The sequence below is a fragment of the Thamnophis elegans genome, chromosome 11 (assembly GCF_009769535.1).
Source record: "Thamnophis elegans isolate rThaEle1 chromosome 11, rThaEle1.pri, whole genome shotgun sequence".
Classification (NCBI taxonomy): Eukaryota; Metazoa; Chordata; class Lepidosauria; order Squamata; family Colubridae; genus Thamnophis; species Thamnophis elegans.
This window is the reverse complement of record NC_045551.1, coordinates 35,426,511-35,449,736: the sequence shown is the minus strand read 5'-3', so window position 1 is coordinate 35,449,736 and position 23,226 is coordinate 35,426,511. Positions and strand designations below refer to the sequence as shown.

The window sequence follows — 23,226 nt, the reverse complement described above, 5'->3', positions numbered from 1 at the left end:
CTTCTTTCAGTGGTCAGTCATTATTATGTTCAGTGATAATGACATTTTCTGTTCTGTGAGTTCTTACAAATATTTTTCCTCTACAAAAAACTAATTTCATTGTCACCTGTGAGACATGCTACCACAAAACTCTGTATCTTACAGCATCTACACATTTTTATCTTGATGGAGAGAAATAGGAAAGGCATACATGAGCACTAGCAAATTTACCTTTTAAGGCTTCACCATAATAATTATTATTGCAGCTTTTCTACAAAGAATACAGAAAAAGGTGTTCAAGAGCTTCAGCCTCATCTGAATGTAGAAAAGGAATTTCATTCTGCAAGTTTTCCATTAACGGGGTCCATACTCGCAAATATATATATATACTTGGAAAAGGGTTTTTCTGCTAATGTTTCATATTCAATAGACTCATTTCAAGTATGAGGACATCTGATGTCAGTGCTATTGATGGAATTTACTTTTGTGAACTTTCACAATGCTTTGTAGATAGTCATTCCTATCTGAACTGGAGTGGGAGAGGTACCATTTCAGGTACATTTCTTAAGAAACAAGATATCCTTTAAAAAATAAGTATTGATAGCTGACCTGTACAGAATTGGTCATCCAATTTCGTTTGGTTTAACCGTGAAAATTATATCAAACCTTAATTCCTGTTAATTCCTACCCCATCCTCCAGTCCTGTTAATCAGTCATTTTCTAGCATGTCAAATTTTCCTTAAATTCCATCAGTCAGGATTGTAGTAATGTGGCAGAATTATTTCAGCTCTCCAAATGACCATAAAACATGGACATTATAAATGTGGGCAAAATAATATCAGACCTTCAATTCCTAAGTTCTTTTGTGAGTTTTTTTAATTTTTAACCACTCTTACTAAGCTATATGGCTGAGTCAAAATGGTTATAATTTGCAAATATTCCTTCATGTGGCAATAGTAGATGATAGACTGTAATGCAAATATGAATCAAAATTACAGGAGCAGGAAAGAAGTATATGTCTTGATGTACAATACACCAAAACTCCAAACCACTTCTAGAATCGTTTTAATAATTTCAAGAGTATGCTGCGTTCCTGTGTAACATGCCACCATATACTAGATGAAAGTGTTAACATTGTACCAATAAATTAGGTTTGCATTTTCTCACATTGTCAATTTGGCTAATTCTACAAATGTTACTTTATCCTGTTTCCTAACATATATTGATAAAGAACATTTATTCCCATTGCATCTTATCAATGTCCCTCCAAAAATCCAAGTAACTTTTATGTTGTCAAAATGTTATCAGATTCTTCTCCAGAAAAGGTAATACATGGCCTGCATTAAAAGTAATAACATCAGCTGATTGCTGGTATATTTAAAACTGTCTTTTATGTTGACAAGAACAGAGTTTTCTATTCTAAAAGACCAAAGGTAGTTATTTGTGTATTTACCAATAGATGGCACTAAATACCTTTTTTCAGCCATTTAATGTTGAACTGAATTTCAGCTCAAAGCAACAGCATCAAACAACAATGCACCACAATATTGTTATTATGCTTAGGCAGCCTACATCAAAAGTATAATTTCTCACCATTACATATTCTGGAGTCCCATTGCATTTTTTTACTATTCATGGGACAATTTCATTTGTAAAGCAAATACTGATTAAGTCTATATTACTAGTGTTCTATGAAGAAGAGCATATTAGGACCAATAACTGTTTGGAAAACACTTCTGATTTGTTTTGATATGGCCTACAGGCTAATCAATAAAGCTAATCTAATTTGTAATTAAATGTATGTATGTGGATATGTACAATAAGTGCATTTTATTTATTTTTTCTTCAAATGACTATTTTAAAGAAAAGAGATCATTAGTAATAGTGCATATGAAGAGAGTATTACAGCAAGACTTTTAAAGACATCCTGTTTGTGTTAAAGCAAAAATTCTTTTAATTATATTGCTGCTTTTTTAAAAAAAATCTATCTAGGGACACATAATTTTAAAATAACTTCAATGTGTTTAAATAAATAAATAAACTTAAGATCATTAACTTAGTTGAAAGCATGATGATTGAAACAAGTAGTTGTGCTATTTACATTTCTACAGGATATTAGAATTTGGACTTTGAAGGCAGCCTGAATATTATGTGAATTGATGAGCAGAATAATCTATGCATTATTATTAACAAATAATGTAGACAGAAACAATAAACAATGGTTTACAGAGGATTGTACCTTCTAAATACATGTGGGGGTAGGGGGAGAGGAGCATAATGAGCATTTTATGCTATTGTGATCCAAGTCCCCTGATCCATTTGGTACAGGTCATGTTGCATATGGACATACAAATAGGGAATGAAGCTTCATACAAGCTCCTATCAATATCCGTAAACAGATTTGTGATTCATAGTAGCAAAGCAGAGGAGTGAATGTAAGGCGTAAAAGATTGTCAAGAAAATAGTTGACAATTGCTATAGTTGGCTTTGTGGTTCAAGTATGCAGTTTTAATAATGTGCAAAGTTTATTCCTGTTTACCTAAAAGTGAGTTCCTTTGGACCTACAGAGTACATATACAGGAATTATATCTCCAAATCAAGATAACCTTTTTACAGAATCTTCTTTAAAGTAGCCCCTAACTTTAGTGTGCTGGCACATTGGATATATTTTAACAGAACGGGGAATTTTTTTAGTGCAATTCCTAATTAAAATCTGACTTTGTTTAGTGATACCTCTAGTGATAGTCTGGATTTTTACAGTCCAGATCTGGTAGCCTTTCCTTTGAAGATAAGTCACATGTCAGGCATATGATATATAATAATTGATCAAAGTTGTCCTCATTGTATAATTTACATTATTTGGTCCCAGAGCAGCTAAGAATTTCTTCCTATTCGATTTCTGTCTAGATTTTCTTTCTTTCCTAACCACCACCACCACCCACCCACACACAAGTCTAGGGCCAGATTTTGAATCCAACTGCTCTACTGCCATTTACTTCAAGCTAGTCTAGTACATGTACTGCTTGAGTATTCATATCTGTTTAGTAATTATTGCTATGGTTATTCTCAGGTTTATCTCTTGGCCTTTCAGCTTTTGATGCCTGCCGGGCTAATCTAGGTGGTGGTAGGGGCTTGACTGATCTGTCATCTTCAGCTGATTCTTCATTCACTGTGCCAAATGGTGGCCTTGGCAATAGTGGTTGCCGGAAGCCTCTTGTTGTTCCTTGAGGGTAGCTCGTTGTACCAGCATTGTCTCTGCCCGTTTCATTCTTCCACTCAATTCTGCATTGTTGCTGACGAAGTCTTTGATCTCTCAAAATGTTTCCCGCTTGGGATTTAAAATTCAGCACCATGGTATGGTCAGATTCAGATTCACTGTTGTCACTTACTGCAAATTTAAAATATATAGATAGGTAGATAGATAGATATATGTAGACACAAACTATAATAATATACTGTTGTAATAAGTTATGGCACAAAAACATTCTCAAGAATGTTAAATATATTAAGTCAGTTGGAATCATAGTCTTCACTGGATATTCTTTGCTAACAAATGTAATCACATAAGGAGAAGAGCAATGTGCATTGGTTGGTACACTGAGTGGGAGCATATTTAATTGCCTAGAGTCACTCCTCATGAGACGGGTGGTTATATAACTGATTAATAAAAATAAATATGTAAATCTTTCTGTAGGATGGCAAGTTGCCAGATATCCACATTTTCTTGCTTATACAATGTGTATAACGAACCTAATATATTCCTGTAAACATAGACATACTTAACCTGTGATCTACTTAAAATTCTAGGCACGCTCTTGTTCAGTGCCAATTTTGCATAATATTTATTTCAAATGAGATTTTACAAAGAGAGCTTCAGTGAGAAGAAAGGTTAGTGCCACCTTTAACCACATTAGGCCATAAATAGACCCAATACAGAAAAATAATAGGGAAAATTCTGTGAATGACCTTAAAGCACAAATTAGCTATGGAATATGAGCCATGATTCACCTCATTTGCATAATTAACATCATTATTGTTATCTTTACTCATTTAAAGCAAAGCTGATTATAATCTCTGAGAACTGGTACTTTTACTACAAAAATTGTAATGAACAAAGTTACTAGATTTATCTCGATTACTAGATAAAAGTTGTTTGTCAAAACAACTGAAGTGCATCTTCTCACATCACAGTTTCATTAAAATAAGAGACAGTTGTACTTAAACACAAACGAACATTACCAGATTCATCCTTTTCATTGAGAGTTTTCTGGACTACCTTTTTATAAGACTAAACTATTGTTTTTCCTATTATGTAATTTTACAACAAAGCAATTGTAGTTCTCTGGAACTTTATTGCTTCAATTGCTAATCTTTAAGTAAACACTGGTGCAAAAAAGGACAATAAGCAACATCATACTTGTGTTATAATTTATACAGAGCTGTCCTTATATTGAATGAAAAGAAACAGATAAAAGAATACAACATTGTCATAATTCAGCTTTTTTCACCAAAGGAAACTTTTAAATTTGTATGTTTTTAAAATATGAATATCCCAAGTATATACCCAATATAATGCAAGATTTTTATCAACATTTGGTTACGGTAAGTTCTCCAGGTTACCAAAGCAGCCATTTCAAAGAGAAAAGGCTACAGACGTTTCTTTGCTTGAAAACTATGTCCACATGACACTTTCCAGCACTATGTGTTATTGAATATTCTAGTTAAAGGATTTGAAAAATATTAGCAATTTTAGGATAAATAGTGAAAGCACACAGTATGATGAGTCTATGTTTGAGATCCAAAGAATTGCAATATATGGACAGGAACAGTTTGAACTTGTAATCCTTTATATAGCTGTTTGAATAATAGTATTTGAAGCAATACCCTTTTAAAAAAACAGTTCATGACATAATCCAATCATAAGAAGGGCTTGTTCAAATCTTTGGACATCTCACAATTAGCTCAGGTTATAGTCTTTGGAAAGCAATTCAAGAAAACTACAATAGTTTCTTTTACAGAATTGAAAGTGTTACAAAAAAATCTCCAATAAATCTCTTACTCTTATTTCTGGCCAAACAGGTTTTGCAGGATTCTTTTTTTTTAATCAACAACAGGACTAAATAGATGGGTGTGTATAATAATAAGCAGTGATAATGCCATCATAGTCACATCCAAGATTTGCTCAATTAAGCCGAATGCTCTCATGTGAGCCCATCTTAACCTACTATATTCTAGCAAAATTTCCTCCATCTTAGAGACAGAAAATAGAAGACATTGCAATCATGCTGAAATTGTGCTATACAGGAACTTTATAGCACATGTCCTTAAACATAGAGGTATGGTGTACAACTTCACATAGTCTGTACGTACCCCTGTGTTAGGCCCAGATACTGTAAGAAATTGATGAAGTAATATTAGGGTTCTATCTAGTATGAAATGAGTAAGAACACAGTGGTCAATTATTAGAATAACTGACTGCACATTTTATTATAAACAATACATGAGCCCACATGCACAACATTATGGATTCAAACTACATAACTTGACAAAGAAAGTGTATATTATATAAGACAGAAGAGGAAGAAGAAAATACAATCCACATATATATTACACAAAAACATTGAAAGAAGAGAAACAAATAATTGGGCAAATTAGTTGCACGAACAGAGAATCAGAAATGTAAATACTGTCTATGCTAGGGTACATAGTTTATTTTTATAAAGGAAGAGACAAACAAGAATTTAAAAGAGACATAAAAACCCAAAATCTATGTATGATTTCTTCCAAAACAAGTCTGTAATAATGATGATATAAATTAGAAAATCAGTTTTTACATAAAATACTGCTGACTTGTAGTGTTTAGCCTGGTAACCTAATGTGGCTGAAATGCAAAATAAACTCCCCCATCTTTTTAAAACATTAATGTTTTTTAAAAAAAAACATTTTAAATGTTTTAATACTTGCGACATCATTTGGTAGGATTCACCATATGAAAAATTGCTTGGTTGCTGGCTTCGTTTAGCATATTTACTACCATTATCTGCAACCTGTTACATGTGCTGTATCCCAAACTGTTAAGAGAAACCCTGGAGTTTCTTCCAACTGACAACAGTCAAAGGCTGTGATAGGAAGGTATAGACAAATAATAGACTCTGACATAATCAGGAACAAATTATACATGACAGACAAATACATGACAGAGAACATAGACATGTGACACAGAGAAGTCAGAAATCCTTTGCAGTAGGAAAGCACCTGGAATCAACTGAACTAACAGGCTTAATCCCAATCAGTTGTGAGTCGCTTGCATAGTTCTGAATAGTCTACCATCTCTTCTATACATCCCAGGGAATATCTGCAATGTAGGTTGTACATCATTTGATACTGAAATATTGTGATTGCAAATGTCCAATCCCATCCTCAGAACACCCTTGCCAGAGGTTTTACAACACTGGAACAGATCATTCCACTTATCAGAGGTAGTTGTCTACTATTTTACAACTGTAAAACTGTATCGGGGACAGTTCAATTCCATCATTTTTGCCAAGGTTGGAGTGGGAACTATATAGTCAGTTTTTTTATTGTTTTACACATTTCTAGGTGTTGGCAATGATCTTTAAAATTTTCCATGGTATGGATCCAGGTTATGCCAATGGGGGTTGGTCCGCCCCAATTGTGCCAGCAGAGGAGGCATGCTTCAGGCCCTATTTGCCAGGATATTTTGGCTGATGGAATCCAGAACAGTACCATCGCACTTGCCTATTGGAGCATCTTGCCCTCTTCCCCCTGTGTAAGGTCAGTTCCCACCCTTCTGATCTCCAGCTTAAAGACCTGGATTTGCCAGCTGACACAAGACTGCAGTGGAGGGTGGAGGGCACTTCACATTGGAGATGTTTGATAGATTAATAACAAATCCCACATTCTCCCTGCTTATCCTACTCCCTCCCTCATCATCTTGTTAGGCTTGAATATTTATATTTTTATGGTATTTATTTGTATTGCATATATGTTTTGTATAGTTCTATCCTTTTAATATTGCAAGCCACCCAGAATTACCCTGTGGTAAAATGGGCAGCCAATAAATTTAATTAATAAATAAATATATCAAGACCACACTTTTCTTTTACTTATTACTTTATTCTTGACAAGGGTTTTCATTGGCTGAATAAAAAGTAGCACCTAGTTGAGGTCTATGTTCTATAAATGAGAAAGATTGATTCAGGGATATATGTGTGTGCATGTATGCAAAGATCCCATATTTCTATAGATAACTATGGTATCTATAATTGTTGATTGTACAATTAAAGACTGTATGCGCCATTTTCCACCTCTTCTATCATACCTAAATAAATATTTGCTTTGTATAGTGTCATAGATAAAATTAAAACTTACAATTAGGAAAAAGTTTTCTAGAAACAAGACATGGAAGAACACATTTGAAATGGTAGTAAAACTATATCTGATATAAATATACAAAACATAAAACTAGTATAGAACTGGATAAGAACAATTTATAATTTAATTAACTATATTATATGGCAGTGAAAATGCTGAATAATTCATTCTTCTTTTTATTCCAAAACTGCATTACCTTTAAAGGAGGATTGATTTCTTTTCCGTGTTTTCTCTGCAAGTTTAGTATTTTTAGGTAGTGATAAGTAACGTGGTGATTTCATGTGCACCTGCAAAAAGAAGCATAAAATGTATTCAGGCAGAAAGAAATACATACAAGTCAAATATTAGTATAGTTTCTCATTGAATAGAAATCTGTGTAAGGAGCATTCTACTGTTTTAAAATGGAAAAAAGGATATATATGCATGTAGTTCTAACAATTGCCATGTATTCAGTTTTAGGTTGGAAGAAAAGAGAAATCCTATTTAATCAACTACCCACTGTTGTTGTACTAAGATCAGAGCAAAAATCCAAATCACTAACATCCTAATATCCTTTAAATGATCCTAAAACCATCAATCTCTGCTTGTCCTTGAAGTAATATGTGTTAAGTACCTCCACGTGAAACTTTCCCAACATAGGATTGCTGGAAATTCTGAGGTAAATAGTCACCCATAGGGGTAGTTTCTAAAGGCTGAGGACTCTCCAATTCCTTTTTAAAAGAAATTGTATTTCAAGTGACATTTTAAAGGTAATTATTAAATGAGGGTTGTAGTAACATCAAGTAGTAGCTCACCAAGTAAGATTTTTGTGAGCGCAATGATCATCAACATCTATATGTGGTAACTTCTCTATATTAAATGGGTGAAATGTCACTCACTGTTAATTTACCAAAGAAAGACGTATTGTTTGAAAAAGGTTGGTCTTAGCCTGGCGACAGAGGACAAAGCGCCTGACAACTAAGTGCTATAGCTTTTAAATCCATACGCTTAAGAACCTACATAGAATTGATTTAATTGGATTTAGAATAGAATAGAATAGAATAACAGTTGGAAGGGACTTTGGAGGTCTTCTAGTCCAACCCCCTGCTTAGGCAGGAAACCTTACATCACTACAGACAAATGGAGGCAAGTTGATTAATTGTTCTAACTGTCAGGAAATTTCTCCTCAGTTCTAAGTTGCTTCTCTCCTTGATTAGTTTCCACTCACTGCTTCTTTCTACCCTCAGGTGCCTTGGAGAATAGTTTGACTCCCTCTTCTTTGTGGCAGCCCCTGAGATATTGGAATACTGCTATCATGTCTCCCCTAGTCCTTCTTTTCATAAATCTAGACATACCCAGTTTCTGCAACCGATCTTTATATGTTTTAGCCTTCAGTCCCCTAATTATCTTTGTTGCTCTTCTCTGCACTTTTTCTAGAGTCTCAACATCTTTTTACATCGTGGTGACCAAAATTGAATGCCGTATTCCAAGTATGGTCTTACCAAGGCATAAAGTGGTATTAACACTTCACTTGATCTTGATTCTATCCCTGTATATGCAGCCTAGAACTGTTTTGACTTTTTTGGCAGCTGCTGCACCCTGCTGGCTCATATGGTTGTCCACTAGCACTCCAAGATCCCTCTCACAGTTACTACTATTGAGCAAGGTACCACATATACTGTACCTGTGCATTTTGTTTTTCTTTTGTTATTTAAGAATTTAGATTCTCCTTTGCCTTCTATACTTTATTTAGTCCCACTGTAACCCACTTTTTCATAAAGAAAATTCATTCAGCACTATTCATCAGAACTTTCACTTCTCTGCCTAGCTGGACCAGCAAGATTCAAAGATTCTACATCTGAAATTATTAAGTGCAATAAACAGGATAGATTTTGAAGCCCATGCATTATAAGCAAGGCAGCTAAATCTTACTACTTTGGAGCAACAAAACTGTGGCTGTTGATACTCATATTTTTTAGATATGCTCAAGAGTTGTTTAAACATGATCTCCTTAAATTCATTTAATTCATCATGTACGCAGTTGTAATATCACTTTTATCATAGATAGTAAATTTGCAAAAGCAAATCAGAAGAAAAGAGGAGAGGGGTGTGTTATTACCATTAAAGATGGATTATTTGTATTCTCTACATTGAAATAAAGATAAAGATTAGTCTTAATTTGACTAAGTAATCTTTATTCCTCCCAAATGTTAATAAAATGACTAATAAAATCTAGTGTTGCAGATGTTTGGTTTACTAATCCAAGTATATAGTGATATATCTTGTATATATTTTTAATTGTTCACTAAGTGGAAATAGCTGTCCTTACAAAAACATTTAAAAGCTCTTGTTATAAAGAAATAAATATTTGAGTATGAAACCAAAATAGTGGTCACTCTCAATCTCCCATGGAAGATGGGTACTTGTCCCCCCAAAACAGCTTTTATTCATTGATATCTTTCATTGATTTCACATGCTGTGTTATCTTGAAAACGAATCAGTAATTAGTGATACAACTTATTGAAAATCATCTAGAGGCCTAAGTGTTTTACAGATCTAGTAAAATACATTATTTAATAAAATCCCATGTAAAATATATTAAATATATATGTATAATATAAGTACTGGTCTTGACAAACTGTTGCTCTTCCTAATGCTCTCCCTTAGGCTATGTCGGCGACGAATCAAAATTTCTTTGGCTTGCTTTTCATTTGCATCTTCAGCAAGACTGTATCTATTATATGATGGAGTCTGCAACAAACAAATAAGAAAATATATGCTTTAAAATATATTAATAATGGCAGTTCTAATGCAGAAGCTTCCTGCGTCATATTTTGTTTTTAAGGTATCTCAAAAACATAACTTAAAAGCATAGTTAGCATAATGAAACACCTGAAAATGATGCAATATTTCAAAAGGAATTTATTATTTTGATAGCTTTCTTTAGTACCACAATTTGCTTTAATAACTTAGAAGTTAAATATCAGAAATATCAATAATCATACAAATATTTATATATCCCAGCCTATTTTATATGTAAGATGAGGCATAGAGATACACTGTCGCTATTGCTAGATTAAAAAAAAAAGGCAAACATCACTAAACTGTTTTCCACACAAAGCTGAGATGCTGTCTAACTGATATTGGGAGAATAGAATTCCCACACTTTCTAAACCTCAATTTTTATTTAGCTTTTTATTCCGCATTCATTACTTTATATATAACTCAAAGCAATGAACATATACTCTTTCTTCCTCTTATTTTCCCACAACAAGAATCCCGTGAAGTACCGTAGATTGGGCTGAGAGGGAGAACGATTGGCCCAAAGTCATCCATCCAGCTTTCATGCCTGAGGTTGGACTAGAACTCACAGTCTTCCTGTTTCTAGGCCAGCACCTTAACCATTATACCAAACATACCCTCTATTAATTGTTCTGCAGAAGATTCTGTTTTATTAAAAGGTCGTGGCTATTTGAACCTCTGAGTTAAAGTGGTCCATAGGTTTATTCCAGTGGTGGGTTGCTAGCCAGTTTACTACCGGTTCGCTCATGCTTGCACATGCTCTCATGTGTGTCCAGCCAGGTGGGCAGAGCCTCCCACCACTGCCACTACCAGTTCAGCCAAACCGGGCTGAACCAGGAGCAACCCACCTCTGGTTTGTTCCACCATGGCTCTTTGTGTCCCCAATCCTTGGACAAGGACTCTGATTCTCTCCATGTTCAAAAAGTATACCAAAGGGATCAAGAGATGGAGTTGAAGATATCCAGGAGCCAAGTCTGCAGGCTTCAAAACTTGAAATACTGAATTAAATTGTTCTACCTAGAAGCTTATTGGGAGCAAAGGCGGGATCACAGCACAGGGTAATTCCAATATCATAAGACTGTAATAGCTCTTAAGTGCCAGCATGCAAGTTGCTTCATTCTGCACCAATTGCAGTTTCCAAATGGCCTTCAAAGGAATGGCCATATAAAGTTCATTGCACAATTACTTCTGATGTGATACAGGTATGAATTTATTATTACAGGGCTCCCACTCATATATTTCCCTAAAAGCATTGTGGCCCATCCCTACCTGCATTTTGCAATACTGTACTTTTCCTGCCAAAGTACCGTTGGCCCTGATTGATAGTGGATGATGGCGGATAAATATATACATATTATATTTAGGTATGAATATTACTACATTATTATGGTTATTATTTTTGTTGTGTTGCTTTTGATTAATTAGGGCAGTTCATAAATATGATAAATAAATAATGTGAACAATATCTATAATATTATGCACCAGCCAAAGTTGGGCAAATGCTTCCCTGATTATAGGCTCCAACAGAAGCTATGGTTTGAGGTCAACTCTCAGAAGCCTACTCCTTCAAAAGAAATAATGTCCCATCCAGAGTTGTAACTGGGAAATGGCAGTTCTGTCCTCATCTCATCCAAGCCTCTATAGCCTCCAGGCACAGGGTCACGGCTTTCATGGTGTCTGTGGCCTGGCCAGGGATGGAAACATATATGCTAATAATCATCACAAACCTACAGGCAAACTGTGCCAGGCAATTAAAGCTTCTGCTGGAAAAAGTCACATTATCAGGGATCCTTTGGGTAGAACTGTATTTTAAAGATGAAAGTGTTTGCATGACTAGACTTTCATGGGGTTATCATTCAGATTAATTGGAGTATGAAACTAACCCAGTGGTGGGTTTCAAAATTTTTTAGAACCTCTTCTGTAGGTATGGCCTGCTTTGTGGGAGTGGGTTGCCGGCCATGTGACCAGAAGTGGCTTGCCAGCCATGTGACCAGGTGGGAGTGGCCAACTTGTAAAATGTGGTGAAACAACATTTTCTTATTCAATAAACCTAAGTACATTCCTTTGGAAATAAATTCCATTAATAGTAATAGAAATTATTTCTCCATACACATCTTAAGTTGGCATGCTACTGTTTTTACTGGAAAATGAAAAAAAATGCTGTCTGAAAAAGTAGATGTAGCCACACCAAGGTATTATTCTAATATCTTGTTGTCTACTTACTCTTTGTCGTATCTGATACAGATTCTTTGTTAAAATCTCTCTTATGTTATCCATTTGGCCAGAATAAGGTGCATTTATTTTTTCTCCTTCTTGAGGCTCACTGTTATAACAGGAGATAAAATATAGAGGCAAACAGATAATCCATTGGAATAATATGAATTATACATTTTTTCATTTAAAAGAAAGAAAATATATTTATCATGTGTTACACAAAAAAAAACATTTTTGGTTAATATTGAGTTAGCCATATCAATAATATGGATCTGAAATTTATTTAAACTGCAAATTGATAAAATGTTAAATAAATCTACAATTTTCCCAAGTAGCTTGCTCCATAGTCTGTAATTCATGAATATTTCAGAATTTAATTCAAATTCATAATTCATATCAATGTCAACTGATTATAGAATTAATAATACCTTATGCCTTTTAACACATTTCACGCAATTAAATTTAAATGTATTTTATATTATTTTTCAATATACCGTAAATTTTGTTCTGAAAAGCTGAAGGTATTTCCTAGTAAATTGTGTAGTATCACAGTAACAAGTTCTCAACACATAGCAGTAAAAGTTTTCTATATTAATCCTTTTAAGCCACTTTAAATTACTATGAGCTTCAGAAACCCCTATGGTCATCTCCTCTATATATGTAATACCCCATCTCACTTTCATAAACAACTCAAAGCTTCCGTGAAGTTTGGGGCCCAGATGTGAGTGCCATTATTAAGTTTTTTCTTTCTGGTTACATTCATCAGGTTTCTTTGTAGTTGGTTGTTCCTTTGTACTTTCTTCTTGGATTAAGGTAGTTTATATATCAATTTCTGTTTCTATCCCTAATTCTGCTACTTCATTATAGAAAATACAATTACCTGAAACTCTAATCTTACATACATGCAAAAACACCTAGACACACACAAACAAACCAATTCAGTCTATAAATCAGTGATAACTCCGTTTCTCCCACAGGAAGGATTTTCTGGCTGGGGATTTAGGGAAGTTGTATTCCCTAAATAATTGGAAGGTAACAGATGGGGTGGGGGAGAAGGCTTTTTTTTAGCTGTTCGAGGTGTTTAGTCTCCCAGTTAAACTTGCATTAGGTCTGTATATTTGCGAAGCTCATGACTAGAGCTGTCCAGTGTTGCAAGTATAAACAGGAGCAATGTCCTGATTTTATACACCCCTTAAAGAGCACAACAGGTACTTCGTTTATTATTTTACTTATTTATTTTATTAAATTTATTGGCAGTCCATCTAACTACAAAGTAACTCTGATTAGCTTACAATATTAAAAAATAAAACAATATAAATAAAATACTGCAAAAATATAAATATAAAATACAAAATGCAATAGCTAAAAGATGGGAAGGGAGAAAACAGGATAGGGGGAGGAGCAAAGTTTTTTTTTTTTAGGAGGGGACAAACCATAGCCTCCTTAAAATGCCCCAGAAATATCCCTTCCTGGAGTGATGAATTCATCACTGCCTGAACCCACCAGCTAATCACTGTATGGAGGCTTTACTCCTGGGACAAGGATCTAACAGGTGGTGGTGCTGACAGCGTTGAGGCCCTTCATCAGGTCCAACAAGGTCAAACTTTCCCCAGATTGATTTATAAAAAACAAAATATTTTCAATGTTATTCTTAATGTTCACTTCCATATATGTTTTTACTTCTGATTTACTTTCTGTTTGTATTTTATTATTAACTAATGGAAGGGCTTGAAAATAAATTTTTGAGCTCCTTTTTATCTTTTCTTGGGCTACTAGGAAGTAAAGAATTCAACTTCAGTGCTTTTAAGAGTTATATTCTGATACTGCTCCATATTTTTCTTTACTTACTTGATAGAAGCTAGAGATGGAACTGTGCTTAACATCCCATTCTCTGCCATTTCAATGGCATGTTTTATTTCCAATTTCTTGTACAGAGTAACAATACTTGATTTTGGTTGTTTCTCCTTAATTAAAAGTCTTCTTAGGTATTTCTTATCAAATTTTATAAACCTGTAAGAAGCAAGAACATTCTATTAATTAGTTTAAAATCAATTGAAACTGCAGTAAATTTCTCTTTGTTCTTATAAATTATTCTGACTATAGACATTTAGAGAATTAGTTTCTAACTAAAATGACATTTTGAATTTGTGACAGAAATAAAGCAAAAATAAATATTCATGTTTTCTGAAACCAAATAATTCTTAAACTTAATTGAAGTATATGTTTGTAAAGTTAGTAATATTGAAAATGTAAATATTAAATAATACATTGGCTTCTTCTACTTGTTCTTTTAGATCATTAGTAAATATGCTACTTACTTATCTCTCCAAAAGTTGTGACCCCAGTGTCCACAAACATCTTCAACACCAGCCTTGATATGGTCAAAGAACTAGGATGGGGGGGGGGGGGGAAATCATTACATTATTATTAATAAAGTTATATATTACTTCTTTCTGGAAGAAAAAATTTCTTGATACCAAAATAACAAATGAATTTTATGAGATAAATTGTTATCCAATACAATTGTTTTTAAAATCAGCAATAAATGTATCTGAAAAATACCATATTTTTCACAGTGTAAGACACACCTTTTTCCCTCAAAAAAGAGTCTGAAAATCTGGGTGCGTCTTATACACTGAATACAGCATTTTTTTGACTCCCAAAACCCCACCCCCTTCACCAAAATGGCCGTGCATAGCTTTAGGAGGCTTTCAGAGTGCTCCTGGGGGCTGGGGAGGGTAGAAACGAGCGAAAAATGGGCTGTTTTTTGCTCAATTCCCCCCCCCCCACTACAAACCCCGGGACAGGGGTGGGTTCCTCCCGGTTCGCACCGGTTCGCACAAACCAGTTCGTCGGTGAACCCGGAAGTAATTAACTTCCGGGAACGCCGGTACTGGTCCTGGCCCCTGTCACTGCAAAGCGCCCTTTTGCCGGAGTGTCGCAGCTCACTTGCTCATTCCCCCGCCCATCCGCAGCTCGCTCCCTCACTCCCCCGCCCGTCTGCACTAAGCCCAGCCTGCCGCTCACTGATTGGCTGGAGTCCAGCCCATCAGTGAGCGGGCTGGAGGCGAAGCGAAGCTTTTTTCACGCTTGACCTCCGTTTGAAAATTTCCTTCGGCCTTCGCTTGCTGCTTCCCCCTCAGGTAAGCAACAAAGCCCCAGAAGCGGGACTCGGGAGGCTTCGGGTGGGTGGCGGCGGCCCAGCTTTTGTGAGGGAAGGCCTCCAGGCCTTCGCTCACGAAAGCTGCAGGCTCACATGCACTAAGCTGGGGGGGGCAGTGGTAGTGGCCGCATTAGCGGCGGCGGCGTTAGCGGCTGAAGCGTTAGCGGTGGCGGTGTTAGCAGCGGCGGAGTTAGCTGCGGTGGCGGTAGCGGTGGTAGCAGCGGCGCCGGTAGCGGCGGCGCCGGTAGCGGCTGAAGGGGCGGCGGCCTAGCTTTCGCGAGCTAGGCTTGCGTGCACTACGCGGCCGAAGCTGGGTGGGGGGACGGCGTTAGCGGCGGCGTTAGCAGCAGTGGTGGCTGAAGCGTTAGCGGCGGCGGCCTAGCTTTTGCGTGCACTGCACGGGCTCGCGTGCACTACGCGGCCGAAGGAAGGTGGGGGGTGGCAGTAGTGGCGGTGGCGGTAGTGGCGGCGGCGGTAGTGGCGGCGGCGGTAGTGGCGGCGGCGGTAGTGGCGGCGGCGGCGGTAGCGGCGGCGGTAGCGGCGGCGGTAGTGGCAGCGGCATTAGCAAGCCACTCCCACAAAGGAGGCCACGCCCACCGAGTAGGTTTGAATAATTTTTAAAACTCACCCCTGCCCCAGGAGCACTCTATAAGCCTCCTAAAGACTATGCATGTCCTTTTTTGACAAAAAACGGGCCCATTTTTGTGAAAAACAGGCCCTTTTTTGCTCATGTTTGCCCCCTCAACTGCCAGGAGCACTCTACAAGCCTCCTAAACGTTATTCATGCCCTTTTTAAAAAAAAAAATGGTCCTGTTTTTGTGAGGTCTGCAGAGTGCAAAAACTTTTTTTTAATTTGCCTCTTCAAAATCTTGGTGTGTCTTATACTCCGAAAATAATAGTCAAGACCGACTTGATGGAACATAATTAATTAAAACACATTATAAATGTTACATTATCACCACTTCAAAAGGAAAGTTCCTCCAATTGAACATGATGCTTGTTATCTAGATGTACAACTTTTTCTCAGTGCATGGCACCCTTCATGTCTGAGTTTTTCACAGAGCCTCTAGGCCAAAATAAGTAACAGAAGTTCCATTTATTAAATAGTTGTCCAAATTTAAAAACATAAAATATCACAACATGCACATTTTGACAATCATGGTTCTGTGCATTTCCCAAATGGCATGTAATTCACCTCAAATTGCAAACATACCCGGCAGTAGATTTCCTCACTGACTGCTGGTTGCTTCTTATTTGATCTTTTGACATCAAGAAAGTCCACTAGTGGGCGAATTGTCATTCCCTGTATAGAACAGCAGAAAAAATGCATGACAGTCACTTCAGCTCAGCATGATTTGCCATTATGTCATTTTCATATTCTGTTCAATGTGCATTTTAATACATGAGAGGTCAGTGTATAGCATTATACTACAAATATATGAAGGGAAAATACATTTGTGTTGTGAAAGGAGATGCAGTTTGAGGAAAGATTTCACATTGTACTGATTGATTATTTTTGTTGAACACTTAAGTGTAAGGAAAGATACCAGAAAATATTTCAATATGCAAAGACAGAAGCTGATTACTTCACAAATTAGAAAAATTATCTAACATTCAAGAGGGATAGAATTTTGTAATGTTGAACAAATCAGTACGAGAAGATACTAAATGAAGAATGATAAGCAAGGCAGGCATCAGAAATAAAGCTGAAGATGTAGGGCTAGTTCATAGGATAGATGAGGTTATTGTCCATCAGCATGATGAGATTTCGAAGAAGGCACAAATCTGAGATGTTCAGCCATGGACATTTGTAATTTCTGACAAAATAATCTGTTATTTTCTTTTTTGTGTGACACTTTTAGTATTGTGAATTGGACAAATTGCAGATTTTCCATGAAAAGAATTACTGGACATATTGTATATGTAACTATTGGGAATATTCTTACCTGAATGAACACGGTAAAGAAGATCACTACGATAGCAGCGGTAATGAAAAGCTTCTTTCTAGGAAAAACAGTAGAAGGGAGCAGGAAGACTAGAGAAAAACATATAGCTCCTCGGAGGCCTCCATAGGCAATAATGAACTGGTCTTTAAATGTTATAGGAATTGTCCGAAATACATTTATTACTTGAGTCAATGCAAAAACTCCTAAAAAAAAGCCAAACACATACAAAAATTGATCATGGTATCCTAATCAGCTTCCAAATTTAGGAACAAAAGTTACAGCGTTATATCAGTTGTCTTCCTATTTCCATGGCTGTTTTCAATTGGTATTGGTAGGGGAAATAGATTTAATTCAATTACAAACTCCGCAGGATCTACCCTCTCTCTGTACTTAACATCTAGAGTACATGAAACTGTTGAGTAAGGTGTAGGGTTTTACATCAGAATTGTGTTACATCAGAATGATATAAGATATTATCAATATGCTGATTATAATATACATCTCCATCTTAGGTTGACGAAGGTTGCCTGAACATTGTGTACCCTGGATGGGGAAATACAGAGTGTATCTTAACACTAGGAAAACTGAATAGTTCCACATTTTGGAGATCACTTTCGTGAGGAATAACTCTGCCAACCAGAACTAGAATGCAATATTGGGGTCCTCTTGGATTTTGCTTTCACTAGACCTCTATCTGTATTCAAGTTATGAGGATAAGATTTGAAAAATAGCGGTTGATTAATGTTTTCCTTAGTAAGGACAAGCAGCAAAAACTTTGCACAAACCCATCTTGTATGTCAGTTTGCTCAATAAGGAAGGTGACTTTGATAGAGTTATGCAGGTCCATTACCAAAGCAACAAGGAGAAAAGCTTATCTTAAGTGAACAATACAGATAGTGTTCCTATGTGGGTCAGACAGACATTTCCCTAATTCACTAAGATGTAAGAAAGAGGAAAAGAACAGCACATTCTGTCAAGATTTTATTATTATAACTGTATCCAGGCTGATGCAACTACACCCATTCCTGGGTGTGACTCACAGCCACTCATGCCCTAGTCATATGCTGTCTAGATTGCTACAATATGTTCCATTATAGAGTTGCCTTTGATAACAACTCAGAATACAGTGGTGTGAACATTTACAAATGCACTTCGTTGTGCCCAGGTAGCACACTGCTTCACAAACTGAACTGGCTCCATATAAACTTTCTGATTATCTCCTATAAAATCCTTCATGGCAGAGATCCAGGTTACCTGTAGAACTATCTGCCCCTAATTGTCTCTATTTGTCCCATGACAATTAGCAGAGAAGGCACATTAGAGATTCTTTCCCCATAACAAAGTCAACTAATGAAATTGTTCAGGCATGGTTTTTCTGTTGTAGTGCTTGCCTAACATCATTCATCTGAGGTTTGGACATCCTGCAATGACCTGGCTTTATGCCAAGCATTCAGGCAGATTGTAGGATGGGCATATATATAAGATCATTAAATGACATATATAATATGTATTGATTAGTCCCAGTTACTTCTCTTGACCCATTACTCTATTGGCTTTTTAATATTCCAAAGATACAATACTTTTTTTCTTCATTTTCATGTGTCTTCAAATTGTGAATGTCCTACAGTTGCTCTTGCAATTGGGCAGCCTTATAAAACTCATAAATCAAAATAAATAAATAAATGTTCTTCAATATTTTCAGTACATTTAAGGTAACAGAATTCTTCAAAATCAAGTCAAAATCGTTTGTTGGTGTTATAGAAGATACATACATACATACATCATGGCTGAAAACTTTTTTTACTATAATTGTAAATGTTTTTGTAATGAAAGTACCATATTTACTCTAACTTAAAATAAGGATGCAAATTAAATGCATCCCCTACCCTTTGCAGTTTTAAGGTAGCCAAGCCTATAATTCCTCAGGAATTTCTATAAAAGAAGAGACTCCCTATTAGCTGGAAGTTGAAAATCTGAGATGTACTGTTAAGTGTTTTCACACTGTATAGGATGTATGGATCTTCTTCCTTCCTTATATAATCATTGGGTTCACTGGCCAAAAATTGGTTTACTCAGAGTAATTTGTAAAGATTTTCCTCTTATCACTGTAAAAAACAAGATGAAAGACTTTCATCTTAAAAATAAGGACATTTCTTTGTCAAAGCTGCAGTTCCATTATCTAAAAGATAATCATATTTCAGGACTAAAGTAAGGTGAAGTGCAATCTAGAAAGTTTTAAGTGATTCTTACCTAATGAACGCCAAATCAAACAAAATAGCAGTGTAAAGCAAACAAAGGCCCAGTTCCATTCATGGTTTTTTCCTACTGTAGATACTCCCATAAAAATAAAGATAAGAGTTTCACTGACACTGCTCAGCATTTTCATGAAATATTTTATAGTAGTATAGGACTTCTGAGAAACATTCTCCTCTACATATTTATTCATGGTCATAGCACATGCTGTAATCCTGCAAGAAAAAAACTAGTTCAGTTTCTCTGTATTTTTATTATAAATACTGTATTTTTACTGCAATCATTTGATGTTATTCTGATAAAATGCCCAGAAACACCAAGTTAATGAGATAGGCAGCAAGAAATCCAATAAACAAATATCACTCAGAATTGTTATAGAAGTTAATGTCACTGAGTTCAGTAAAATTAAGTTTCTTCCTTTTAACATTGCTGAACCCATTTCTTGATACCCTAGAGTAAGGTCTTTGGGAACACTTACAGACTTTTATGCAATCAACATAATGCATTGTGTGGATCCCTTTGCAGTCAACTCTTCTAACAAAAACTTAATTGTTACTTGCTTGTAGAAAATGGAAAGTTGTTGTTCTCTTTGGTTTTTAGGCGCCCAGAGTCCCAATGGGAGTGGGCGGCATACAAATTTTATTAAACTTGGAAACTTTTTGTCGCTTTGAAGGGACATACGATGCTGTCTTAGCCATATAGGCCAGGTGGCTACTATAATTATTTGTCCTCCCTTTGGTTATTCAGCATTGTGATATTCAATGTGGTTATGATTTCACTTTATAAAGATACCATTTCATGATGTCAGAAAGACTGCAAATAGATATCATGCGTGGGTGGTATTGCAGTGCTTCCTGTTTTAATTTTGAACTTTAAGATGTGTTCCATGATGTTGTTCCTATCAAATATCTTCCTGGAACAGATGATTATACAAACTGGATTTGCTACTTCTTCCCAATTTAATTATTATTATATATTTTGGTCAAAGTATGTGTTATATTTTTATATAAGGTAAAGTAGGCTGAACTAAGCTGAAGTCACCTTGCCATCTACTGATAGTGAATGCTATAGAAGTATTCTATTATTCTTAGATGCAAAAATGAGTTTCACTTTTAGGTACTTATTTAAAGCATTTTAGATAGGAATCTTTACTAAATCCCCAGGATGATACAGGGCATATCTGACCAAGTAGAAAGGCCACAGGAAGTTTTCTACAATAGTTCCCATGCCATTCTGTGGTTTTTGATAGCCAGAACATGTTGTGACACAAAAGAGGAAGTATGAAAGTTCTCCTGTGCTGTGAGGCTGTAATTCCAGGCTTCATTTTATACTTCCCACTTCATCTCTGCAAAGTGGCCATTTATCAGCTCCTCACATAATGAGTGTATCACCAAAAAATGTGAAGACCCACACTAGACAATTCTAGGAACTTTCATCCAATTTCAAAACTCTTAATAGTATACTAAAAGTCTGTTATAGTGTTTCTTTTACTTCAGTTGTAAGATTATATAGATATTTTTATGACTGGGATTGTCTGAGTTTTGGCTAGTAATAACAGCAGAAATGTGGATTTCATCTATAAAAGCAGGGATAAGGTATAAATTGTTCTCTTTTTAATGACTGTAGTTATTTTGAAAGTACGTATAAATTTAAGTCCTGATGATCTGAATGATAACTATTCTCACATACATAGGTACAGGCTGGAAAATATATCCAAGAAATTACTAGTGGTTTGATTTGTATTTTGTTTTTATGTCTTGTCAGAGAAAGACTGATGCGGAAATCCTTCAGTATATTATTTCAGTTTATTTAAATATTCCCAGGTAATCACTTCCATTAATCTAAAGCCATTTAAACTAGACTAGGCAGATCTATCAGTAATGCAAATCAACCTGTACAAGCATGGCAGTTTCTGACTAGTGGAAAAATCTAGTTCATAAGATATTACGGTATATTTTAGCTTTTTCACATTGTTAAGTTTCCTGGCTCCCCTTCTATATTAGAGTGATATATAGAAGTTATACAAATCTATGGAAAATACTTTATTGTAACTTGGTCAAAATCACTCCATTTATGACAAAAGAAACTTAACATCTAATATTCTATTACATTCCTTTTTAGTACGAATGTATATACAGTATATATAAATGTTATTAAATACTGGACTAGAAAACAATTTAGTAGCTCAATCCATTAAATGCGTAGCCATAATGTAAATTGATTCTGGCTTAGCTAGAAATGGAAACCCAGCTATAGTAGCTTAGCATTATGCATGAATGAACCATTGCAGTATATTTTAGAAATCATAGTTAAAATAATCTGATTTGACAACAATTGGTGGATACCTATTTTCTACATATTATATTAAAAGACATACTATCCTCAGCAAAAAGAGCACTGAAAAAGCAATAGGCTTTTTATAAGAGGCATTCACATTGCACATATATGAATGTTCCATAATAGTACCTATGATAGTCTTTACAACACAGTAGATAAATTTGAAGCATTTTAAAGATTAGTTGATGAATCCTATTTATGAATGCTGACATTAATACCAGAATTAGAAGGAAATTGAAAACCACACAAATGTTATTAATGGTAATGAAGTATAGGTGGGATTCTAAGAGTCAGGTAAATTAATATAGTATTTTATAATTAACAAAATGCTCAATGAAATAAATTTCCACTTTTACAGTTTAAGCAATGAAATCTATTTTTCAAATGTAAGCCTTATTAGTTCAATCACATTTTCCACATTAAAATATTTGAAATAATTAATTAGCTACGTGAGAACACTGTATTTAGTAATGCATAGTCCTCAGCTTACAACCACAATTGAGTCCAAAATTAATGTTGCCAAGTGAGACATTTTTGAAGTGATTTTTTTCTCCATTTTACATCTTTTCTTGTCACATTTCTTAAGGGAATCAATGCAATTGTTAAATTGATAACAGGGCTGTTAAGCGAATCTGGCTTCCCCATTGACTTTGCCTGGGAGACGTTTGCAAACGATGATCACATCATCCCAGACACTGCAACCGTCATAAATGTGAGTCAATTGTCAAGTATCCAAAAGTAAATCACATGGCCTTGGAGTTACTGCAGTGGTCATAAGTGTGAAAAATGTTCATAATTCAATTTTTCAGTGCCATTGTAACTTTGAAGGGTCATTAAGTGAACTGTTGTAAGTTGAAGACTACCTATATTAAAATAGATTTTTAAAAATTGAAACATGGCACTTAAAGGCAAGAAATATAAGATATTTCACATTATATGAGAGGAAAACATTCATTTTGCCAAATGTATGAATATATCAATCCCTTTGATGAAATAAAATAATCATAATGTGTTGTTTTTATCTGTTATTTATTCAATACTTTATAATGTTTGAGATATATAAATTTTCAACAAATATTTTAAAATAATTTAAAGATGAGAAAGGAATTGAAGGCTGAAGCTTACTAATTTGACTAAGGTTATCTTATAAAGTGTGCA

The 23,226-nt window shown here is 35.3% G+C and overlaps 1 protein-coding gene across 1 annotated transcript in view; it reads right to left on the bottom strand.

Moving 5' to 3' along the window:
* Positions 1–3,020: 3,020 nt before the first annotated feature.
* SLC9A2 (solute carrier family 9 member A2) overlaps positions 3,021–23,226 on the bottom strand; it is a 40,493-nt gene continuing 20,287 nt past the window's right edge. The window contains exons 4-12 of the mRNA XM_032226246.1: positions 19,729–19,946; positions 17,479–17,681; positions 16,746–16,835; positions 14,688–14,758; positions 14,218–14,379; positions 12,379–12,478; positions 9,979–10,104; positions 7,571–7,661; positions 3,021–3,367 (exon numbers count right to left, since the gene is read on the bottom strand). Of these exons, the coding sequence (XP_032082137.1) occupies positions 3,021–3,367; positions 7,571–7,661; positions 9,979–10,104; positions 12,379–12,478; positions 14,218–14,379; positions 14,688–14,758; positions 16,746–16,835; positions 17,479–17,681; positions 19,729–19,946 (1,408 nt within the window). The remainder of the gene's footprint in view (positions 3,368–7,570; positions 7,662–9,978; positions 10,105–12,378; positions 12,479–14,217; positions 14,380–14,687; positions 14,759–16,745; positions 16,836–17,478; positions 17,682–19,728; positions 19,947–23,226) is intronic.